At 43.3% G+C, this 22,174-nt stretch overlaps 1 protein-coding gene and 1 pseudogene across 2 annotated transcripts in view; both read right to left on the bottom strand.

The window, feature by feature from the left end:
- ARL13B (ARF like GTPase 13B) overlaps positions 1-9,609 on the bottom strand; it is an 85,428-nt gene extending 75,819 nt beyond the window's left edge. The window contains exon 1 of the mRNA XM_081086295.1: positions 9,246-9,609. Coding sequence (XP_080942421.1) covers positions 9,246-9,304 — 59 coding nt within the window. The 5' untranslated portion in view covers positions 9,305-9,609. The remainder of the gene's footprint in view (positions 1-9,245) is intronic.
- Positions 9,610-13,692: 4,083 nt separating this feature from the next.
- LOC308515405 (large ribosomal subunit protein uL22-like) lies at positions 13,693-14,667 on the bottom strand (annotated as a pseudogene). Its single transcript has 3 exons — positions 14,523-14,667; positions 14,064-14,298; positions 13,693-13,830 (listed from the first exon to the last, which is right to left on the bottom strand). The product of its transcript is annotated as a large ribosomal subunit protein uL22-like (transcript).
- Between the last annotated feature and the right edge of the window lie 7,507 nt (positions 14,668-22,174).

The following is a 22,174-nucleotide window of genomic DNA, read 5'->3' on the forward strand; positions in this document are numbered from 1 at the left end:
ATTTTGATTTTTAGATTAAATCATTGATGGATATGTATTTATTGCCATTTTATTGTTCATGTTTTTTCTTCTCCTTCTTTTCCTCTTCTTCCTGAAGAATACCCTTCAATATTTCATGTAATACTGATTTAGTGTTGATGAACTCCTTTAGTTTTTTTTTGTCTGTGAAGCTCTATATCTCACCTTCACTTCTAAATTATAGCTTTGCTGTGTAGAGTGGCTGTAGGTTCTTGCTATTGATCACTTTGAATATTTCTTTCCACTCCCTTCTGGCTTGCAAAGTTTCTGTTGAGAAATCAGCTGACAGTCATATGGGCACTCCCTTATAGGTAACTAACTGCTTTTCTCTTGCTGCTTTGAAGATTCTCTCTTTGCTTTAACCTTTGGAATATGAATATATATATATACATATACATATGCATATACATATACATATATATATAGACACCCTAATATGCAAATATACTGAACTGTGGAATAACCAAACAACCGGTCGCTATGACGTGGACTGACCACCAGGAGGCGCGCAGAACATGGCAGGTGTCGGCAGCAGGTGGCAGAATGTGGAACGTGGCGGGCATCAGCCGTGGTGGGATGGTGGAGTAGGTGAGCGGGGGCACCAGACCAAGATGGGGCGCTGGTGGCTGTCATCAGGGCAAGCCCCTGGTGATTACTAAAAATTCTTTGCTCCCGCACACAGCGATCCCGCCCAGTGCTAGCACCTGCTGCCAGGGACCCCTTAGGGGGTGTACGACTGCCAATTTAGGCCCAATCCCTGCAGTCGGACATCCCTCTGGCAATCTGGGACCACTGGCTCTTAACCGCTCACCTGCCTGCCTGATCGCCCCTAACTGCCTCTGCCTGCCTGCCTGATCTCACCCCCAATTGCTCTCCCCTGCCAACCTGGTCTTGCCCCCAGCTGCCTCTGCCTGCCTGGTTGCCCCTAACTGCCCTCCCCTGCTGGCTGATCTTGCTCCCAACTGCCCTCCCCTGCCAGCCTGATCACATCCCCAATTGCTCTCCCCTGCCAACCTGGTCTCACCTCCACCGGCTTGATCACTCCTAACTGCCTCTGACTTGGCCCCCACCATCACGGCTTTGTCCAGAAGGAAGTCAGATGTCCCGAAGATGGCTGGTCAACCCGGTCTAATTAGCATATTACCCTTTTATTAGTATAGATGATGCCAAGAGATTGAAAATAATTCATTGGATATAATAACCAGGCTGCATCTAATATAGTACAAACAACTGAATTGAAGGGTCTATGTCAAGCATGTCAAACTCAAAGGCTAATATGGGCCAAATATATAAGGTTTAAGTTTATGTGGGTCGCAAAAAAACAAAAGCTTCAATTTCATAGAAAAATAGGTTTATTTTGATAGAGACATGCTGAATACAAAGGGCTGAAATAAACAAGTAATCATTAACATAAAATAATGGAACATTTTAATAAAAACTGATATTTTTTCTTGAACATTAACTTACCAGACACTGAATAACTGCACAAATTAATAAGCATAATGCAAATAAACCTATTTTTCTTGTTCTCAAAAAGCGAAATATTTCCTATTGTGCACACCAAACAAGTCAGTACAAGACAAATGACTTGCCAATTGGCTGCTAAAATATTCACTTCTAGTATTAGTGAAGAGAAATGGTGCACCTGCACATAAGGGAAATGAATGCAACACGATTACAGTAATCAGTTATTAGCAAACATAGTTTGTTATTAATAACTAGAGGCCCGGTGCACAAAAATTTGTGCACTGGCGGGGGGGAAGGGGGTGTCCCTCAGCCCCACTTGTGCCCTCTCGCAGTCTGGGACCCCTTGGGAGATAACGACCTGCTGGCTTAGGCCTGCTCCCGGGTGGTAGAGGGCAGGCCCAATCCCTAGGTGCAGCCCCTGGTCGGGCTCAGAGCAGGGCCGATTGGGGAGTTCGGATGCCGCCCCATCATGCACAGAGCAGGGTGGATCAGGAGGTTGTGATGTCACCCCCAGTCACACTCAGGGTAGGGCCGATTGGGGGGTTGGGGCGCCGCCCCCTGTCACACTCAAGGCAGGGTCGATGGGGAGGTTGCGGCGCCACCCCGTCACGCACAGAGCAGGGCCGATCAGGGGGTTGGGGCACTGCCCCGTCATGCACAGAGCAGGGCCGATCAGGGGGTTGGGGAGCTCCCCCATGTCACGCACAGAGTAGGGCCGATAGGGGAGTTGGGGCACCGCCCCCGTCACCAACAGAGCAAGGCCGATCAGGGGATTGGGGCACTCCCCCCTGTCACACTCAGGGCAGGGCCGAAGGGGAGGTTGTGGCTCCACCCCATCACACACAGAGCAGGGCCCATGGGGGGGTTGGGGCGCCACACCCTGTCACACACAGAGCAGGGCCGATCAGGGGGTTGAGGAGCTCCCCCCTATCAGGCACAGAGCAGGGCAGATCAGGGGGTTGGGGCATCTTCCCCTGTCATGAACAGAGCAGGGCGGATAGGGAGGTTGTGGCCCCACCCCGTCACACACAGAGCCACAGGGCGATCAGGGGGTTTGGGTGCTGCCCCCTGTCACACTGCTCCAGGGGCCAGGAGGCCTTGCGGCTCCACTGATCCCAGTGCTGGGAGGCCTCGCGGCTCCGCTTGACACCGGGGCAGTGAGGCCTCGCTGCTCCGCTGATCCCAGTGCTGGGAGGACTCGCTGCTCTGCTGATCCCGGTGCTGGGAGGCATATTACCCTTTTACTATATAGAATAGAGGCCTGGTGCAAGGGTGGGGGCCGGCTGGTTTGCCCTGAAGGGTGTCCTGGATCAGGGTGGGGGTCGCGCTTGGGTGCCTGGCCAGCCTGGATGAGGGGCTGATGGCTGTTTGCAGCTGGTCACAAACCTTTAGGGTGGGGGTCCCCACTGGGGTGCCTGGCCAGTCTGAGTGAGGGGCTGAGGGCCGTTTTCAGGCTGGCGGGTGACTGAAGCTCCCAACCTCTCCTTTTTTTATTTTTTTTATTCTGGGATTTATTTACCTTCTATGGCTGTCACTGGAGCTGAGAGCTGGCTTTAGCTCTGAGGCTCAGCTCCAGCTCTGAGACCTCAGCTGCTGAAAACAGGTATCTGGGTTTGTTTGGCTTCTATAATTGAAACACTGTTGCAACTCCAGCTCGGCCAGCTGGCTGAAAGCATGGGGTTTGTTTAGCTTCTATAATTGCAACATAGTTGCTTAGAGTGCAGCTCAGAGCCCAGCAGCGGCAGGCAGGGAACCTTGGCTTCCTCCTTCACTGGAGCAAGCAAGCCTCCTGTTCACTTCAGCTGCCTGGCTGCCGGCCGCCATCTTGATTGGCAGTTAATTTGCATATCGTCCTAATTAGCCAATGGGAAGCGTTTCGGAGGTACGGTTAATTACCATGCTTGTCTCTTATTAGATAGGATTATGTATAAAGGATATTGTAAAAGTTAAGTTACAAAATTTTTATTAAAACACTAGAGGCCCAGTGCACGAAATTCATGCATGGGTAGGGTCCCTAGCGGCTGCCAGCTGGCGCTTCCCTTCATTCCACGCTGCCCCCTGGTGGTCAGCGCACATCATAGTGAGCAATTGAACTCCCAAGGGGACACTTTGAATATTAGGCTTTTATATATATAGACTAGAGGCCCAATGCACGAAATTCGTGCAAGAGTAGGCCTTCGCAGCCCCGGCTGCCTCGCCCGCCCTTGCATCCCTGGCTTCGTCTGGAAGGTCATCCAGACAGTCGTTCTGCTGTTCAGCCGTTCGGTGGATTTGCATAGTACACTTTTATTATTATAGATTTCGTACATACCGTTATATTGGCTGGGCTGCAAAAATATTCATTGTGGGCCTCGAGTTTGACATGCTTGGTCTAGGCAGAAGTCTTCTAATGAAAGATGTTAAGGAATATATGAGAGGGGAGGGAGCTGGTTGAGAAAGTGCCTGTAAGCCATTGCCAACTGTTGAGTTTGGGGTGAAGGGAAGGAGAAAGGGTAGTTAGTGACTGCAGGGAAAGAGGGTTATTTAATATGGTAGACACAGAATAATGGTTCCCCAAAGATGTCCACATCCTAATCCCTGGAACTTGTGAATATGTTACCATACATGGCAAAAGAATTTTGCCAAAATGATTAAGGTTCTTGGAGGAGGAGTATATCTTTGAGTATCCAGGAAATCACAAGATTCCTTATAAGGGAGAGACAGAAGATCAGCGGAGAACATGCTATGCTGTTGGCTTTGAAGATAGAGGGAGGGGCATGGGCCAAATAGCAGAGAGCCTCTTCCTTTGGTGGAAAAGACAAAGAAAAAAAGATTCTCTCATAGACCCTCCAGAAGGTATGCAACTCTGCTGACCAATTTTAGGCTTCTGGAGTCAAAACTATGGGATAACGAATTTGTGCTGCTTGAAATCACTAAGTTAATATAATTTGCTACAGCAGCAAAAAGAAACATTTAGTTTGCTTTGTTTTTGTTAGGTAAGGAAGCTGAGGGACTTTATGACTTTAATTAAATTTAGTTTTAAATCCTAGTTCTAGAAATCATATCTATCTCTATATATACCCCTCAGAGACCCAGGCTTTCCCCCACATAATCAGCAACCCCAAGGCAGAAGACTGTAGCCTAGACCTGACAAATGGTCACAACATCTGGACCTCTGGCGGGCTAACCACAACATCTTGACCCAAGTTAGGTTTCAGTTCCTGAGCCCTAAGGTGGAACCACCACTGGCTATTTTCCCATGAGACCAGACAGAGAGACACTGGAAAAGACCGCAGAGCTGTCCTCATGACCTGAAGAGATGATTCACTACCCTTACTCCACCTCCAACCAATCAACTCCCAGCTCAACCCAAACCCCTAATGCACCATGTCTTGAGATTTTGCCCTATATAATCTGTAACCTACACGCCACAGAGGAGTTCCAGCTTCTGAGCATTCGCTTCCCATTCTCCTGGATGGTGCCATTCATCAATACATTGGTCTTTCTCCACTGCAATTCTCAGGGTCTAGTGTTTGGCTTTGCTAGAGCCGAGTGAACAAACTCTTCCTGTTCTATAACCACAGTAAAAGGAGCTTGAACATGTTTATGTACTAAAGAAGAAATAGAAGCGAAGCTCTGAGGGAAAAACAGAAAGACTTATTTAGTTTGGATAATAAAATTGAATAATCAATTTTGGGATAAAAGTTTAGATTGATTCTTGCATCCCAGAAGTCCTATCACTGATCTCTAGCCAAATGCTGAACAACTGAAGTTCACCAGGAAGTGGGAAGAAATGAAATAAAGAGCACAGGCATAAGAATTAGCCTGGGAAAAGAAAATGGACCCTTCCTCCACTAACATAGAAAATGATAAGTATAAAATGAATCGAGGAGGGTAATTTACTAATTAGCACTTGTCTCCTAGGATCATAGGTGATATTTACTGAGTAAATACTATGTGCAAAGCATCAAGTACTTGGGTAAATTTTCTTTCTCAAAATGCTGCATGACAGAAATTATCCACACTTGACACATAAAAAAAATGGCCAAAACTCCTAGGATTCAAACTTGAATCTGTTTGACTCAAAACACTATACTGAGAAACTGGGCTGACACCACCATTCCAAGTGATCTAGGACTCGGTTAACACCACCAGTAACAAGACATATCAACATCACACACTCCTGGATGTAATATACTGAGAAGGATACCTCACCTTTGTGGTATCCCTCTGCCCAACTGATGCAACACCTTTACCAGATCACAACACCAAACACATTGAAGGGGGATTCTACAAAACAACTAACAAATACTCTTCAAAGTCTCAAGGTTATAAAAGACAAGGAAAGACTGAGGAACTACAGATTGAGGGAGCCTAAGAGACATGGCAAAGCAATATGGAATCCTGGGCTAGATCTCTGATTGAAAAAAGGGCATTAGGTGTTAAAACTGGTAAACTCAGAACAAAGTCTATAATTTAGTTAATAGCATTGTATCAAAGTTAATTTCTTAGCTTTGACCACTATATTGTGGTCTCAAAATAAAAGTTATTTTTTTAAAAACCCACACTGCCTGGCTGTTGTGACTCAGTGGTTGAGCATCAACCCATTAACCAAGGTCACCAGTTTGATTCCCAGTCAAGGCACATGCTCAGGTTGCGGGCTCGATCACCAGTATGGGGCATGCAGGGGGGAAGCTGATCGATGATGTTTCTCTCTCATCAATGTTTCTATCTCTCTCTAAAAATCAATAAAAAAATATTTTAAAAAATAAATAAAAATAAAAACCCAACACTATATTGCACTGCTTCTATAGGAGCACGACACTTATATAACTATGGGTCTAGCTATTAGTCTATTCAAAACTAATTTACATAGATTGAAAGCCTAGTTCAGATTCTGACTGTTGGTTAACAATAGCATGCCTATTGTCCCTGAATTATCTGGTATCTTGGTCCTCACTCCTGACCTAGACTGCTGCCTTAACAATTGATCTCTGACTCCTACCTTGTCCTTATCACAGGTTCCGAATACTGCATCTAATCCCTGATTATTGTAGTTTTCTACAATAATGTCTCCCTGGGAAAGCAGCTAAGTGAGGACAGGTGGGTAAACCCAAAAAGTGCTGGATATATTAGGTAAGTCAGCAAAGTAAACTCAAAACATAATGTATTAATAAACATCATCTTCTCTTACATCTCACATCTGTAAACATAGCTCCATAAAATATGAACATGAAAAGAAAATGCAATAAGGAGCAGCATAGCAAAAAACCTTCAAAATACAAAACAGTAGCTCATAAAAGCAAAAATTTGATATATACTTTAAATCAGTTTGCTCACCTCTCATTTATTCCAGTAACTGCAACTACATATGCCAATATTATTTACATTAAGATGATTATTGCTAAGGAGTGATCAAAATACATGCAATATTTTGCAAATATTTATTTAGGCACTATTATGAAGTAGGCATTGAACAATGATACTTAAAAGATGGGTGTAATCTAACTTGTTTTTAATTCCTTTGGGTGTAAACTCTATCCAACAATGAGAGATACTAGTATTTACCTATGCCTCTACATTAGGCCATGTAGATCAGGGAGTTCCCACAGAATTACACTGTAAACCAGGGGTCCTCAAACTTTTTAAATAGGGGGCCAGTTCACTGTCCCTCAGACCGTTGGAGGGCCGGACTATAGTTTAAAAAAAAAACTATGAACAAATTCCTATGCACACTGCACATATTTTATTTTGAAGTAAAAAAACAAAACCGGAACAAATACAATATTTGTACTTGCATGTGGCCTGCGGGCCGTAGTTTGAGGACCCCTGCTGTAAACCATATGTGTAAGTTTAAATTTTCTAGTAACTGCATTTTAAAAGTGAAAATAAAAGGTGCAATCATTTTACTATAATTCATTTAATCCTGTACATGCAAAGTTAATTCAACATGTAATCACACTGAAAAAAAAGACATAAGATATTTACTTATTTTACTTTTTGCATAATAAATCTTCTAAATCCACTTTGTATTATATTATATACTTCCGCATCTCTATTAGGACTTGCCACATGCAGCAAGTCACTACTCTACTGGACAACACAGATCTAGATGCTACTTAGACAAAGATACATTCTCCTTCCTCTGAACTCTATCTATTCTTTAAACAATTAACCCCGATGTTACACTATACCTGCTAAGAGAAGCAAACACAAAGAATGATGAATTAAACTGAAAACTCCTTTGGAGTGCAAGCTTTTTGGGTGTTTTAGTTAAAAGAAGACATGGTATTGTGCCCTCTTCTAAAAACAAAATACATTTTAAAAAAGCAGAAATAGGGGGTAAAAAAGAAGAGAGACCTCAAATCTCAGTAGAGATTCTGTTATCAGCACATAAGATGATTGGAACAAATCTATACACCCAAACACATCTTTGACTCTATCAATCATATTACTTATATTTAAACATTCAAATCCAATTAAGAGAGAATAATTTTAAAAGTTTTGTTTAAAGCACATTTCTTTTCCAAATGTAGACATACACTTTTTCCTTATAATATACAAGTATAGCTTTTCAGATTTACTCTTTAAAGGATAGCTCATCCTTACTGCAAACACTATGCTTGAAATGTTAATTAAAAAAAAACAACAACACAAGCCCTGACCAGTTTGGCTCAGTGGATAGAGCGTGGGCCTGCGGACTCCAGGGTCCCAGGTTCGATTCTGGTCAAGGGCATGTACCTTGGTTGCGGGCACATCCCCAGTAGGTGGTGTGCAGGAGGCAGCTGATAGATGTTTCTCTCTCATTGATGTTTCTAACTCTCTATCCCTCTCCCTTCCTCTCTGTAAAAAATCAATAAAATATATTTTTTAAAAAAGTTTAAAAAAAATTTACTACAATTTACCCTTGGCCTAATTCCAAAGTAGAACTGTAAGAAGTTGTTATTTTTTATAAAGAGTAACAAACTTAAGCTTTCTTTATAGGTTGAGCCCCTCAATTTAAAACAAAAAACATCACTTTTCACTGACTCCTTCCTAGTACAGTGCCTCTGGCACATAATATTTTCTCAACAAATACTTATTGAGAAGTGGATGAATGAATATCTGGTATCGGGCAATGAATATTAACATATCTGGAATTTCAAAATAAAAAGTTAAGAATTAGACTCTTTCAATGAAAAGGATTAACTAGATTTCATATGAAAATTGAGGCGACCCTCCAGTTAAGAAAACCCTTTCCATCAGTTACTCGCATTTAATACAACACTCCTGAGGCACAGATGTTATCACCCCTCATTAAATATATGAGGAAGGTGGGGCCAAAAGCCTGTAAAGTCATACACTGTAATTATGCAGTAGTGGAGCCAGATTTCAAGCCCACGTCCTCAAACGAAACGTGTGTGACTGTGTTGGAAAGGGGTGTGTGAATGTTATGAAAACAATATCCCATGCGTCTCTACTTAAAAAAAGAAAATCCTCATTACAGAAACTTCAGAGGATTAATACACACGTGTACAAAATCCACCACTCTTAAAGTGTTTTGAACCCATTGAAATTATAACAACAACAAGCGCTCTTGCTGAAGCCTTAAACGCAGCTCGACGAGAAGGCGGCATCCTTCCGTCCTTCCCTCCGGGGACCAATCAACCCGGGAGCGAAAGCATCCCCGCGGCCTGGGACAGGCTCGCCCGGCCCGAGAGGGGCGGCTCCCCGCCCGACTGCTCGGCGCGGCGCGCGGCGGCCCGGTCCCCGGGAAGGCGCGGGCCCGCGGCCCAGCCTACCTGACGGGCTCCTGCCGCCGCTTGAACCAGCTGCAGCAATTGGCCATCAGCCTCAGCATCCCAGGCTCCTCCCGCCGCCTCCCATCCGAGCCTGGAGCGGGGATGGGCCCCCGGTGGCCCCGGGCCGCGTCCCGAACCGCCTTCACTACGAAAAGCCGCGGCGCGGGGAGCCTCGCAGGAGAGGGCGGGAGGGGGGTGAGGGCGGCGGTCAGTCCGAGCGGAAGCCGCTATGATCGCGCCGGCCCGCGAGCCGACGACTGCGCTCCCGGCCGGGGCGGCGGAGGAAGAGGCGCAGATCCACAGACCCGAGCTGGGTAGCGGGCCGACCGGAGAAAACCCCCGCGTCGACGCGCTGACGTCCCTCCCCGGCGTGGCGGGCCCTTCCAAGCACCGCCCATACGCCCCTCCAATCATCGTTCGCGGGCCTGCGGTGGGGGTCTCTGAGTGGCTGGAGGACCCGGCTCTCCTCCCCTCCCGCCCCCCCGTTTCTGCCCGAGAGGTGGGAGGAAGAAGGGGGAGGGGTCTAAAGAAGGCGGTGTTGTCCCGGGGAGAGGATTCTCGTTACTAGGCAACGGGAGCGTCCAGCGATGATCGGAAGATCCCGGACAAATCTCAGGCGAGGTTTACCTGTACATCCATGCAGAAGTGTGTTACCGCCGAGGGTGCTGCTGCTCCTCTGTCTCCAGTCACAGCTGAGATCCAAAGATCTCAGGTCTTGTGCGTGTTTTGTTTTGTTTTATGCACCAGGGATAGTGATCCACTGGGATTATAGCAGGCTCTGCACAACTATAGAAACAATACATTGGGGGAATTATTACGAAGACAAGGGGAAAAACTCATTTCCTAATTATATCAACAGTTCAGATGAGAGTGACATGTTCATTTGTATAATGTTATTGCTGTTTGTTACATAAATGTGAAATGGAATTGTATATTGTGTGGGGTGGTACGATTACTAAAGAAATATATGTTTATTGTAGAAAATGTAAAAAAATAAAATAAAAACCACTAAAAAAGGAATAAGATTTAGAAAATAAGATGTCATTACCCAAAGAACATACATTTTGATGTATGTTCTTTCCAGGTATTTTAGATACATAGATTGCTAGCTATTTGGTTTCTGAAAGATGGAGTTGGTGATCTACTGGCTCTTTTGCAACCTGTTTTGTATTATTTAAAGAGATATGTGATATATTTTTTAATATTCTTGGAAAAAGAAATGGCAAGTGCATTCTTATAGGAAAAAATCATACCTAATGTATAAGGGCCTGTGTATGCATTCAGTTTCTACTAATATATTTTCAAATCCTGGTAAAAGGAGAGAGGGCCCTGGGAAACCCAGTGTATCCAGGGGAAAATAGTGGTTTGGAATTAAGAGTTTTTAAATTATTCTCTGTCTTTACTATGTAATCCTAATTCAAACTCATATACATTACTTACAGTTTACTATCTCTGAAACAAAGTACCCCAACTATAAAAGGAGAATAATAATGCCTCCTTTGCAAGGTTGCTACGATGATGAAATGAGAGAAATAAAGCTCAAGTGCTATTTGTAACAAATGAGAGCAGATTTTGAAGTTGGTGTTACCTGTCTCAGAAACATTAATGGCACATATCCTCGTACCTCTTTCCAAACAGCTAGGATCTTATTCACCACTAGTGACCCTGTGCACGGATTCCTGCACATTGAAAGGAAATTAATTAGAAGGTGGCTGGCAGGGCAGGACTGGGCGAGATGGGCCAGACACACCCTGGAGCCAACCTCCCATGGTCCCTCCCGGACCGCTGCACCTGGGGTGGTGCTGCAGCTGGAAGGGTGTCTGCAGAGTGAGCGGGGTCCCTCCAGCAGGTGGGGTCCCTCGGCCTGGCCTGGAGGGATTAGGTCAGAACCAGCTCTCCAACACCCCCCGAGGTGTCCCGGAGTGTGAGAGCTCCCTCCTCTCTGGTTCCGGGGTGCATCACCAGAGAACCACCGCTGACAAGTACAGCAGCTTGGCAGCTCCTGCATTGAGTGTCTGCCCCCTGATGGTCAGTGCGCATCATACCCACCGGCCAGCGGGTCGGATGGTTGGATGGTCACTTAGCCTTTTATATGTAGAGATAGATTCTCACTCTCCTACCTTCATAACGTCAACTTCCTTTACGATTACTCATAGATGTATGACCTCTACTGATTATCCTAATTTAACCTGCCCTTCCTCATCAGTAAGAGGTGCTGCCTCTGCCCAGACTGTTCTGCCCATATACTAAAATACCTCTAGAATACAGTACTAATGAAGAAAGTTGAATGACATCTTCCACACATTTTCTTCCTTCTCTGTTATTCCTGTTTCTTCTTAATTTCTAATAACTCAAGATATCTATAGTTCCTCTTTTCCAAGGTTAACCACTTTCCTGGGACTTTGAAAAACATAATTTTCCACTTTTCTGAAATCCTCATCCTTCAAGTATTTCTTCGTCCTCCAATATTTTAAATATATTACTCCTCATTTTCCCCCCTAGATCTTAGGCTACAGTCACCAGGGTGGGATGGGGGTGAGAGAGCAGAGCAAGATAAGGCTACAATTCCTCCTTAACTATGACCTAGGTTACTACTGTTCTGCTAACTCTTTAATTTCACAACCCAACTTCATAAACGAATGGTTCACAAACCCCAAAGCACTATATTTTGCTGTTCAATTGTTTTAATCAATTTACTGTGATTAGGCTTCTGTCCCATCTAGCTACTCAAAACATATTTTTATATAATTTATGTCTTCCTTACCAAATCAGTTCTCATTTTCTTTCACATTAGTTAATACTTTTAATACAGTTAACTCATCTAAAGCTCTTTCCTCCCTCAGCTTTTCACAATTATGCACTATTCTGGTTCTCTTCTCATCTCACTGGTCATTCCTTCTCCAGCTTCCTATGTGTATTCTCAAGATCCAACCATATCCCTCTGTTTTGTTTCTTTTTTAAAAAAAAATATGTTTTTATTGATTTTAGAGAGAGAGAGAGGAAGGGAGAGGGAGAGGAGAAAAAAAGCATCCATAAGAGAGCACCATCAATCAGCTGCCTACTGGGGATCCAGCCCACAACCTAGACATGTGTCCTGACTGGGAATAGAACCAGTGACCTCTCAGTGCATGGAATCATGCTCAACCCACTGAGCCACACCGGTTAAGACTCTCTGCTTTCCTTTAAAGAAATTTTTCTCTTAGAGAATCCAATGATTACTTTTGTGCCTGAGGGCCTTATTATGTGATGTTGCTTGAGCATTTGGATCCATACTCAACACCCTGTTTCCAAAAATATTTTCAACCAGTTCTACTTCATGGCTTTCCTAGTTCTGATAGTGATCCAGTAACAAACATTTGTAGTGCCAACATACAGTCTGTCAGTCACTAGCATATTACCCTCCAGTTTCATCCAATTAAGTTGACTATTAGCTTTCAATATAGTAAGTGATTTGGTAAGCATAAGTCTGCTCACTATTTCTAGTTCTCTTTTCCTCACAAGCACATGAAATAGTTATCCCCACCCTCTCAAAGTCATGGATTTGTTTCCTCCAGTAAAATGTGTGTGGTAGTAGTGTCACTTCTTGGTGAAAACATTTAAAAGCTTATGTACAATTCACTATGTTCTCTCTCCCCTTGCAATGTTAATTGTGGACGCCTATGTTAACTTTGAAGTAATATAAAATCAAAACAGCATGGAATACTGAGCCAACACATGGAGGACAGCTGCTTGGAAAGTCCTACAGTGGACTTCCCATGAGCAAGAAATAAACACTTGCCGTAGCTGTTTTGGCTCATGGATAGAGCACGGGCCTGGGGACTGAAGGGTCCTGGGTTCATTTCCAGTCAAGGGCACATGCACGGGTTGCAGGCTTGGTCCCCAGTGTGGGATGCAGGAGGCAGTGATTTTCTCTCATCATTGATGTTTCTATCTCTGTCTCCGTCTCTCTTCTTCTTTGAAATAAATTAAAATATATATTGGGAAAAAATAAATAAACACTTATCTTAAGCCACTGTAATTTTGTTGCTGTTTTATCACATTATAATCCATTTCATTTTGAATGATGAAAACAGTCTTACTGCCATCATTCTAGTCAAGAATCTCATTTCATCTCCCAGAGATTGTTGAAATAGAATCCTAGATATTATTTGGTTTCTGTTATTTTTTCCATCTTCACTGAGGTACAGCTGATAAACAAAATCATAATACATTTAAAGTGTATAATACAATGATATGATGTATATATACATTGAGGAATGGTTCTCATAATTGAGTTAATTAATACATAAACACTTTTTTTTTCAGTGAGAACATTAGAGAGCTATTCTTTTAGCATATTCCAATACAGTATAATTAAGTATACTCATCATGCTGTACATTAGATCCTTAGAAGTTAATCATCTTTCTTTTGTTTTTTACTTTTATTAGCATTTATTTTATGCTCAATTTACTCCCATGCCATAAGTTTTTGTTTCTTCTGTTGTATCATTTTCTTCTGTGCAATCTCCTCTTCTGGTTTAGGAACCATCTGATCTTTTTCAGTGAGGATCACCTCAGTGTGGGAGGGAGAGCTCCCATATGGGCTCTGTGCCATGTCTTAGGACAGTGATGGCGAACCTGTGACACGCGAACTCATTTTTTTGGTTGATTTTTCTTTGTTAAATGGCATTTAAATATATAAAATAAATATCAAAAATAAAAGTCTTTGTTTTACTATGGTTTCAAATATCAAAAAATTTCTATATGTGACACGGCACCAGAGTTAAGTTAGGGTTTTTCAAAATGCTGACACGCCGAGCTCAAAAGGTTCGCCATCACTGTCTTAGGAGCTTTGTTCACTTGGATATGCTTAATGACCAGAGAATCTACATCTAAACCTTTAAGTTCAGCATTACTCTCTGCAATTTTAAGCATGTCCAGCAGTACTAGTAATGAAGCACTCTTGTGGGGCCACCGACCCTGTGTCCAGCCTACTGTTTGGCTTGACCACACCGACAAACTCCACCATTGTAATGACAGAATGGCACACATTGCTTCTGTGAAATGACATCCTCTAGATCAGGGGTGGGCAAACTTTTTTACTCGAGGGCCACAATGGGTTCTTAAACTGGACCAGAGGGCCGGAACAAAAGCGTGGATGGAGTGTTTGTGTGAACTAATATAAATTCAAAGTAAACATCATTACATAAAAGGGTACAGTCTTTTTTTTTTCAATAGTTTTATTCATTTCAAACGGACCGGATCCGGCCCACGGGCCGTAGTTTGCCCACGGCTGCTCTAGATACTTGGTGGCTTTACAGATCGGCATACCCTTCATGGCCTGGGCAGTTTCACGAGGGTTCTTTAAGAGAACACAAAAATTTGAACCTCTTGTTTTGCATGATTTTGTGGGGTTTCCTGGGTTCAGTGAATAGCAAACCATTTTCAGAGGTCACCTCAGGCCACTTATGGGAAGAGAACTTACTCATCTTACAATTGAAAATGTATACATTTTGCCAACCTCTCCCCTTTTCCCATATCCCTCAGCCTCTGGCAACCACCATTCTACTCTGTTCTGGTTTAAATTTTTTTTTTAATTCCACATAAATGATACCATGCAGTATTTGTCTTTCTCTGTTTGGCTTATTTCACTAGCATATTACCCTCCAGTTTCATCCATATTGTCACAAATAGCAGTCTTTCTTTCTTTCTTTTGGAGCGGGGTAAGGCTTAATATTCTATTATATATACTTAATATACTTATATATGATACATATATAATTCATAGTATATTTATATATAACATTGGCTTATTCATTCATCCATAGATGAATACCTAGGTGGTTTTCATATCTTGGCTATTGTAAATATGATGAACATGGAAGCACAGATATCTCTTTGCGATAGTGATTTTATTTCCTTTGGTTCTATACCTACAAGTAGGATTGTTGGACTATATAGTACTTCTATATGTACTATACATATAGTAGTTCTGTATATATAGCTCTATTTTAGTACTTACATAGTATTTTATGCTACTATAAACATATAGTGTATCCTATCTAATAAAAGAGAAACATGGTAATTGGCATACAACCGCTACCCTTCCCATTGGCTAATCAGGGCAATATGCAAATTAACTGCCAGCCAAGAAGGCGGCCGGCAGCCAGGCAGCTTGAAACTAACATGAGGCTTGCTTGCTTCAGTGACAGAGGACTCCAACTTTCCCCGCCTGCCACTGCAGGCCTCTGAGCTGCAAGCAACTATGTAACAAACATAGAAGCTAAACAAAACTCCAGAAACCTGCCGGGTTTCAGTCAGCAGGATCGCAACATTGTAAGCAAAGGCCAGAAACCTACTTTCAGCAGCGGAGGCCTAAAAGCTGGAGCCAAGCCTCACAGCTAAAGCTGGCCCAGAATAAAAAAAAAAAAGAAAGAAAAAAAGGAGAGGTTGGGAGCTTCAGTCACCCACCAGCCTGAAAACAGTCCTCAGCTCCTCACCCAGACTGGCCAGGCACCCCAGTGGGGACCCCCACCCTGAAGGATGTGTGACCAGCTGCAAACAGCCATCAGCCCCTCACCCAGGCTGGCCAGGCACCCCAGTGGGGACCCCCACCCTGATCCAGGACACCCTTCAGGGCAAACCAGCCAGCACCCACCCATGCACCAGGCCTCTATCCTATATAGTAAAAGGGTAATATGCCTCCCAGGACCGGGATCAGTGGAGCCACGAGGCCTCCTGGCACCGGGATCAGCGTGACAGGGGGCAGCGCCCAAACCCCTTGATCGCCCTGCGGCTCTGTGTGTGACAGGGTGCGGCGCCCCAACCCCCTGATCAGCCCTGCTCTGTGTGTGACAGGGTGCGGCACCCCAACCCCCCCCCCACACACACACACCTCCCCCCCGCATGGGCCCTGCTCTGTGTGTGAAGGAGTAGAGCCATAACCTCCCCATCGGCCCTGCCCTGAGTGTGAGAGTGGTGGCATCCCAACCCCCTGATCGGCCCTGCTCTGTGCATGACAGGGGGCTGCGCCCCAATCTCCTGATTGGCCCTGCTCTGTGCATGACAGGGTATAGAGCCCCAACCCCCCTGGTGGGCCCTGCTCTGTGAGTGACAGGGGGAAATGCCCCAACCCCCTGATTGGCCCTGCTCTGTGCATGACGGGGTGGCGCCGCAACCTCCCCATGGACCCTGCCTTGAGTGTGACAGGGGATGGTGCCCCAACCCCCCAATCGGCCCTACCCTGAGCATGACTGAGGGTGTCATCACAACCTCCCGATCACCCTGCTCTGTGTATGACAGGGTGCGGTGTCCCAATTCCCCAATCAGCCCTGCTCTGAGCCCGACCAGGGGCTGCACCTAGGGATTGGGCCTGCCCTCTGCCACCCGGGAGCAGGCCTAAGCCAGCAGGTCATTATCTCCCGAGGGGTCCCAGACTGCGAGAGGGCACAGGCCAGGCTAAGGGACCCCCCTCCCCCCGAGTGCACAAATTTTTGTGCACCGGGCCTCTAGTATATATATATTCTATTTTAATTCTTCAGGGAACCTCTATACTGTCTTCCATATGGCTTCACCAATTAAATTCCCACCTAATGTGTACAAGGGTTCCCTTTTCTCCATATCCTTGCCAACATTTATTTGTTGTCTAAATGTTACTTTCTAATCTTTCCCACCTTTATTCATTTTGTAAACATTTCACAAGGTAACATTCTTAAAATACAACCACAAAAATCACACAAACAAACATATAGAAAACAAACAACAAAAACACAAGACTAATCCTTATTTCCTATGGCTTAAACACTTTAGCCTGGTTATTTGTTTTCACCAGGGAAATATTAAAAGATTATTGTAGAAAAATAAAATGTACCATTATGGAAAATAATACAATAATTAAGTAATGATACAAGAATAAACTGTTTTGCATACTCACAGCTATAAACCTACTTTTGCCCCATTCTATATAAATCAGCAAAACAAAAATGATCCATAATCCCACCATTAGAAATGATCTTTGTAGATATTTTGGCATAAATATTCCCAGAGTTGCACCATTAAATTGAATTTAGTTGAACGTTTATGTTCCAATCACTGTTCTGGGCACTAGGAATATAGCTGTGAACAAAACATTTTAAAAAATTTCTATAAAAAAAAAAAATTTCTATCCTCAAAGATCTACATCTAGTAGTGGGAAGGATGAGAGGACAGTAATAAACATAATAAATAAACTAGACCATGTATTAGCATCCTATCTAATAATAGACAAACATGGTTATTGACCATACCTTCGCTACGCCTCCCATAGGCTAATCAGCGCGATATGCAAATTAACCTCCAACAAAAATGGCGGCTAATTTGCATACTGTAGGCAGGGCGGGACAGCGCCATCCCACCTGTCCTGCCGCCATCTGGGCCTGCTATTTGCTACCCAGGGCAGCGAGCGTCGTGTTCGACCCAACCCGGGGCGGCCAGGCAGGGCAGCAGCGATCGGCCGGCCCGCCAGGGCATCCCGTGTGCAACCCGACCCAGGGTGGCGCCCCAACCCCAGGATCAGCCCTGATGTGTGTGCGACCCGGGGTGGCGGGGCAGGCACTGAGGGATCAGGCCTGCCAACTGCCACCCGGGGAGCGGGCCTAAGCCAGCAGGTGGTTATCTCCCAAGGGGTCCCAGACTGTGAGAGGGCACAAGTGGGGATGAGGGACACCCCCACCCGCCTCCCCCGCCAGTGCACAAATTTTTGTGCACCAGGCCTCTAGTAAGATTATATGAAGAAATATAAAACTGGGTGAAGGAATGGGGCTAGAATTAAAACTGGGAATGGTTTTAAGATTAGGACTGGGAATGGGATTAGATTAGTAGTTACATATTTGATAGGATTTAGTTGCAGATTTAGAACCGTATCAAAACCAAATTTTGGCCAAATAAAATTGACGAGGTTTTTATTGATATTGAGCTAAAGCCACATATCACCATCTCAGATTTTTAATTCTGAGATAAATTAAAAATTCAAAAATTTTATCCAAAGATGTGTTATTTAATTTTAGTCTTAAAATTTTCTGTATATAATTTTTCAAAGTTTGATGTTACAATATAGGCAGGATACAGTTTTCCAGCACTGGCTAGAATTGCTGTCACTGTAATACACATTTGTGGTATTAAAAAGTTTTTTAAAATTTTGCTGTCATATACATATTTTTTTTTTAGAACATCCCCTTTATTTGTGACTTAGGTGAAATGTGAAACACAAGAGATCAGATTGTTCTCCAGATAATTAACAAATACACAAAAACAAATAACTATAAATCATATGTTTAAAATCAAGTGAAACACCAGGATCACCATACATACAAAATAAAAAAAGTCTACCCTAGCCAGTTTTGCTCAGTGGATAGAACATCAGTCTGTGGACCAAAGGGTTCCTGATTCAATTCCAGTCAAGGACACATACCTTGGTTGCAGGAGGCAGCTGATCTACATTTAGCTGATCTACATGAGAAACCAATCCATGTGTTTCTCTCACATTGATGTTTCTCTCTGTCTTTCCTTCTTTTTAAAAAAATTAATGGAAAAGTATCCTCAGATGAGGATTAACAAAAAACAAACATATACATACACACACACACAAACAAAACAAATTCCCTGAACCTTGCCCTTTCAAAAGTAAGTTAATTCAGCCCAGCCAGTGTGGCTCAGTTGGTTGAGCATCATACCATGCACCAATACGTCACTGGTTCAAATCCCATTGCCCAGGTTTTGGGCTTGACCCCCAGTACAGGTGGGGAGTGCAGGAGGCAGTTGATCTACATTTCTCTCTCACTGTTGTTTCTATCTCCTTCTCTCTACCTCTCCCTTCCTCTCTCTCTTAAAAAAAATCAATGAAAACATATAATTTTTAAAAGCTAATTTAAATACCAAGCCAGCCCTAACTTTTCCTCGCTCTATAGCACACTTGAATAATAATACATAACACACTCTTTGTTTCTTTTTATTTGTTTGTTTTTTAAATATATTTTTATTGATTTCAAAGAGGAAGGGAGAAGGAGAGAGGGATAGAAACATCAATGATGAGAGAGAATCATTGATTGGCTACCTCCTGCACACCCCCACTGGGGATCGAGCCCACAATCTGGTCATGTGCCCTTGACCAGTATCAAACCTGGGACTCTTCAGTCCACCGGCTGATGCTCTATCCACTAAGCCAAATCAACCTAGGCCATAACACACTCTTTGTATTGTCCTTGGTGCTTTAATACAAATAGGCATTAATCATACCTCAAACTAGACCAGTGGTCAGCAAACTCATTAGTCAGCGGAGCCAAATATCAACAGTACAACGATTGAAATTTCTTTTGAGAGCCGAATTTTTTAAACTTAAACTATATAGGTAGGTACATTGTTATTAACTTAATTAGGGTACTCCTAAGCTGGCCTTTGCTAAAAACATCCTTATTCTGATTGAGGTACGTTCGCTGAGGTCGACCCCTTCCAACTCTCCCATCCTCAACTTGTGCATGAATCACCCCCCCCCCCCCCCCCGCCCTGCGCTGCATATCCTGCAGCCCGCCTGCACTGTGTCTCCCGTCGCCCGACCACGGACACCCCCCACTTCTTCTAACACCACTTCTTCAAAATAGACTCGCCCAGGCCGAAAACCGACTTCTGCGCATGGGCCACGAAGTTTCAATCGCACTGTATGTGTGCACCCGCACGTGGTATTTTGTGGAAGAGCCACACTCAAGGGTCCAAAGAGCCGCATGTGGCTCACGAGCTGTGGTTTGCCGACCACTGAACTAGACAGTAAGTTCCTTAGAGGACAGAGTCATAACAGTATCTATCACTACTGTGTAATACGCACCTATCAAAAACTAGCTGTCATTTATTATTTATTTATTAATTTTGTCATTTATTTTTTAGCAAGCATTTCTCTATGATCCGGTTGTAGTGAGAAGGATGATGTGTGCTGGTGGTAGGATATGGATCTAGGACAGTAAAATACAAATCACAAAACAGAGAGTCAACATCTAGTGGGCATTCAATGCAATCCCTATTAAAATATCAACAGCATATTTCACAAATCTAGAACAAATACTCCAAAAACATATATGGAACCAAAAAAGACTCCGAATAGCTGCAGCAATCCTGAGAAAGAAAAACAAAGTTGGACGGATCAAAATACCAGACATCAAGTTACACTTCAAAGCCACTGTAATCAAAACAGCCTGGTATTGGCACAAGAACAGGCATATAGATCAACGGAATAGAACAGAGACCCAGGAAATTGACCCAAGCCATTATACTCAATTAATATTTGACAAAGGAGCAAGAGCATACAATAGAGTCAAGACAGTCTATTCAAAGTCACTGATCATCAGAGAGATGCAAATTAAAATAAATGGGGTTGGGAAAATTGGACAGATACATGCAAAAAAATGAAGCTAGACCACCAACTTATACCACACACAAGAATAAACTCAAAATGGATTAAAGACTTAAATGTAAGTCATGAAACCATAAAAATCCTAGAAGAAACCATAGGCAGTGAAATCTCAGACATCTCTCATAGCAATATGTGTACAGATACATCTCCTAAGGCAAAGGAAACTAGGAGAAAATAAACAACTGGGACTACATCAAAACAAAAAACACATCAAAAGAAACCATCAATAAAACGAAAAGAAAACCCACTGTATGGGAGAACATATTTGGCAATAATACATCTGACAAAGGGTTAATATCCAAAATATATAAGGAACTCATACAACTTATCAAAGGGAAGACAAACAATCCAATCAAAAAATGGGCAAATGACCTAAGTAGACACTTTTCCAAAGGGACATACAGATGGCCAAGAAACATGGAAAAATGCTCAAAGTCACTGATCATCAGAGAGATGCAAATTAAAATGACAACGAGGTATCACTTCATACCTGTTAGTATGGCTATCAACAAATCAACAAATGACAAGAGCTGGGAGGATGTGGAGAAAAGAGAACCCTAGTACACTGCTGGTGGAATGCAGACTGGTGCCACCATTATGGAAAACAGTATGGAGTTCCCTCAAAAAATTAAATACAGAAACTGCCATTTGACCCCACTTCTAGGAATATATTCTAAGAAACCCAAAACACCAATCAGAAAGAATGTATGCACCCCTATATTCATAGCAGCACTATTTACAATATCTAAGATTTGGAAACAGCCCAAGTGCCCATCAGTAGACGAGTGGATAAAAAAGCAGTGGTACATTTATATCATGGAATACTCTGCAGCAGTAAAAAGGAAGGATCTCTTGTCCTTTGAGACAGCATGGAGGGACCTGAATAGTATTATGCTAAGTGGAATAAGCCAGTCAGAGAAAGACAAGTATCACATGATCTCACTCAAATGTGGAATCTAATGAATAAAATAAACTGATGAACAAAATAGATCCAGAGACACAGAAGCATGGAACAGACTGTTGAATCTCAGAGGGAAGGTAAGAATGGGCGGGTAGGAAGAAAGGGCGGGTAGGAAGAAATCAAGCAAAGAACTTGTATGTGTATATCCATAACCCATGGACACAAACAATAGAGCAGTGAAGGCCTGGAGTGGGCTGAGGGGGGGGGGGTTGGAAGAGGGGAGCAGGCTATAAGTGGTCACTGGGGGGAAAAGGTAACATATGTATAACTTTCAACAATAAAGATTTTTTTAAAAGTCTAATGGGCTGGCTAGACAAAAGGGCTAATATAGCTTTGATTTGCTAATACTAAAAGCCAAACTACAGTATAATTCTCAACAGTACAATATTTAAATGGAAAAAAAACCCTAAACACATGCACACTTTATTACAATCAAAGATTAGATTACAATTGTAACTACTACTCTATTTAAGGTCATCAACATTGTAGGTAATGTATAACCACAAAACATGCTGAAGATACGGTCATTCAGTCAAGAGCAATTCTGATATT

The sequence above is a fragment of the Myotis nattereri genome, assembly GCF_964212035.1.
Source record: "Myotis nattereri genome assembly, chromosome: 3".
In the NCBI taxonomy this organism is placed as follows: Eukaryota; Metazoa; Chordata; class Mammalia; order Chiroptera; family Vespertilionidae; genus Myotis; species Myotis nattereri.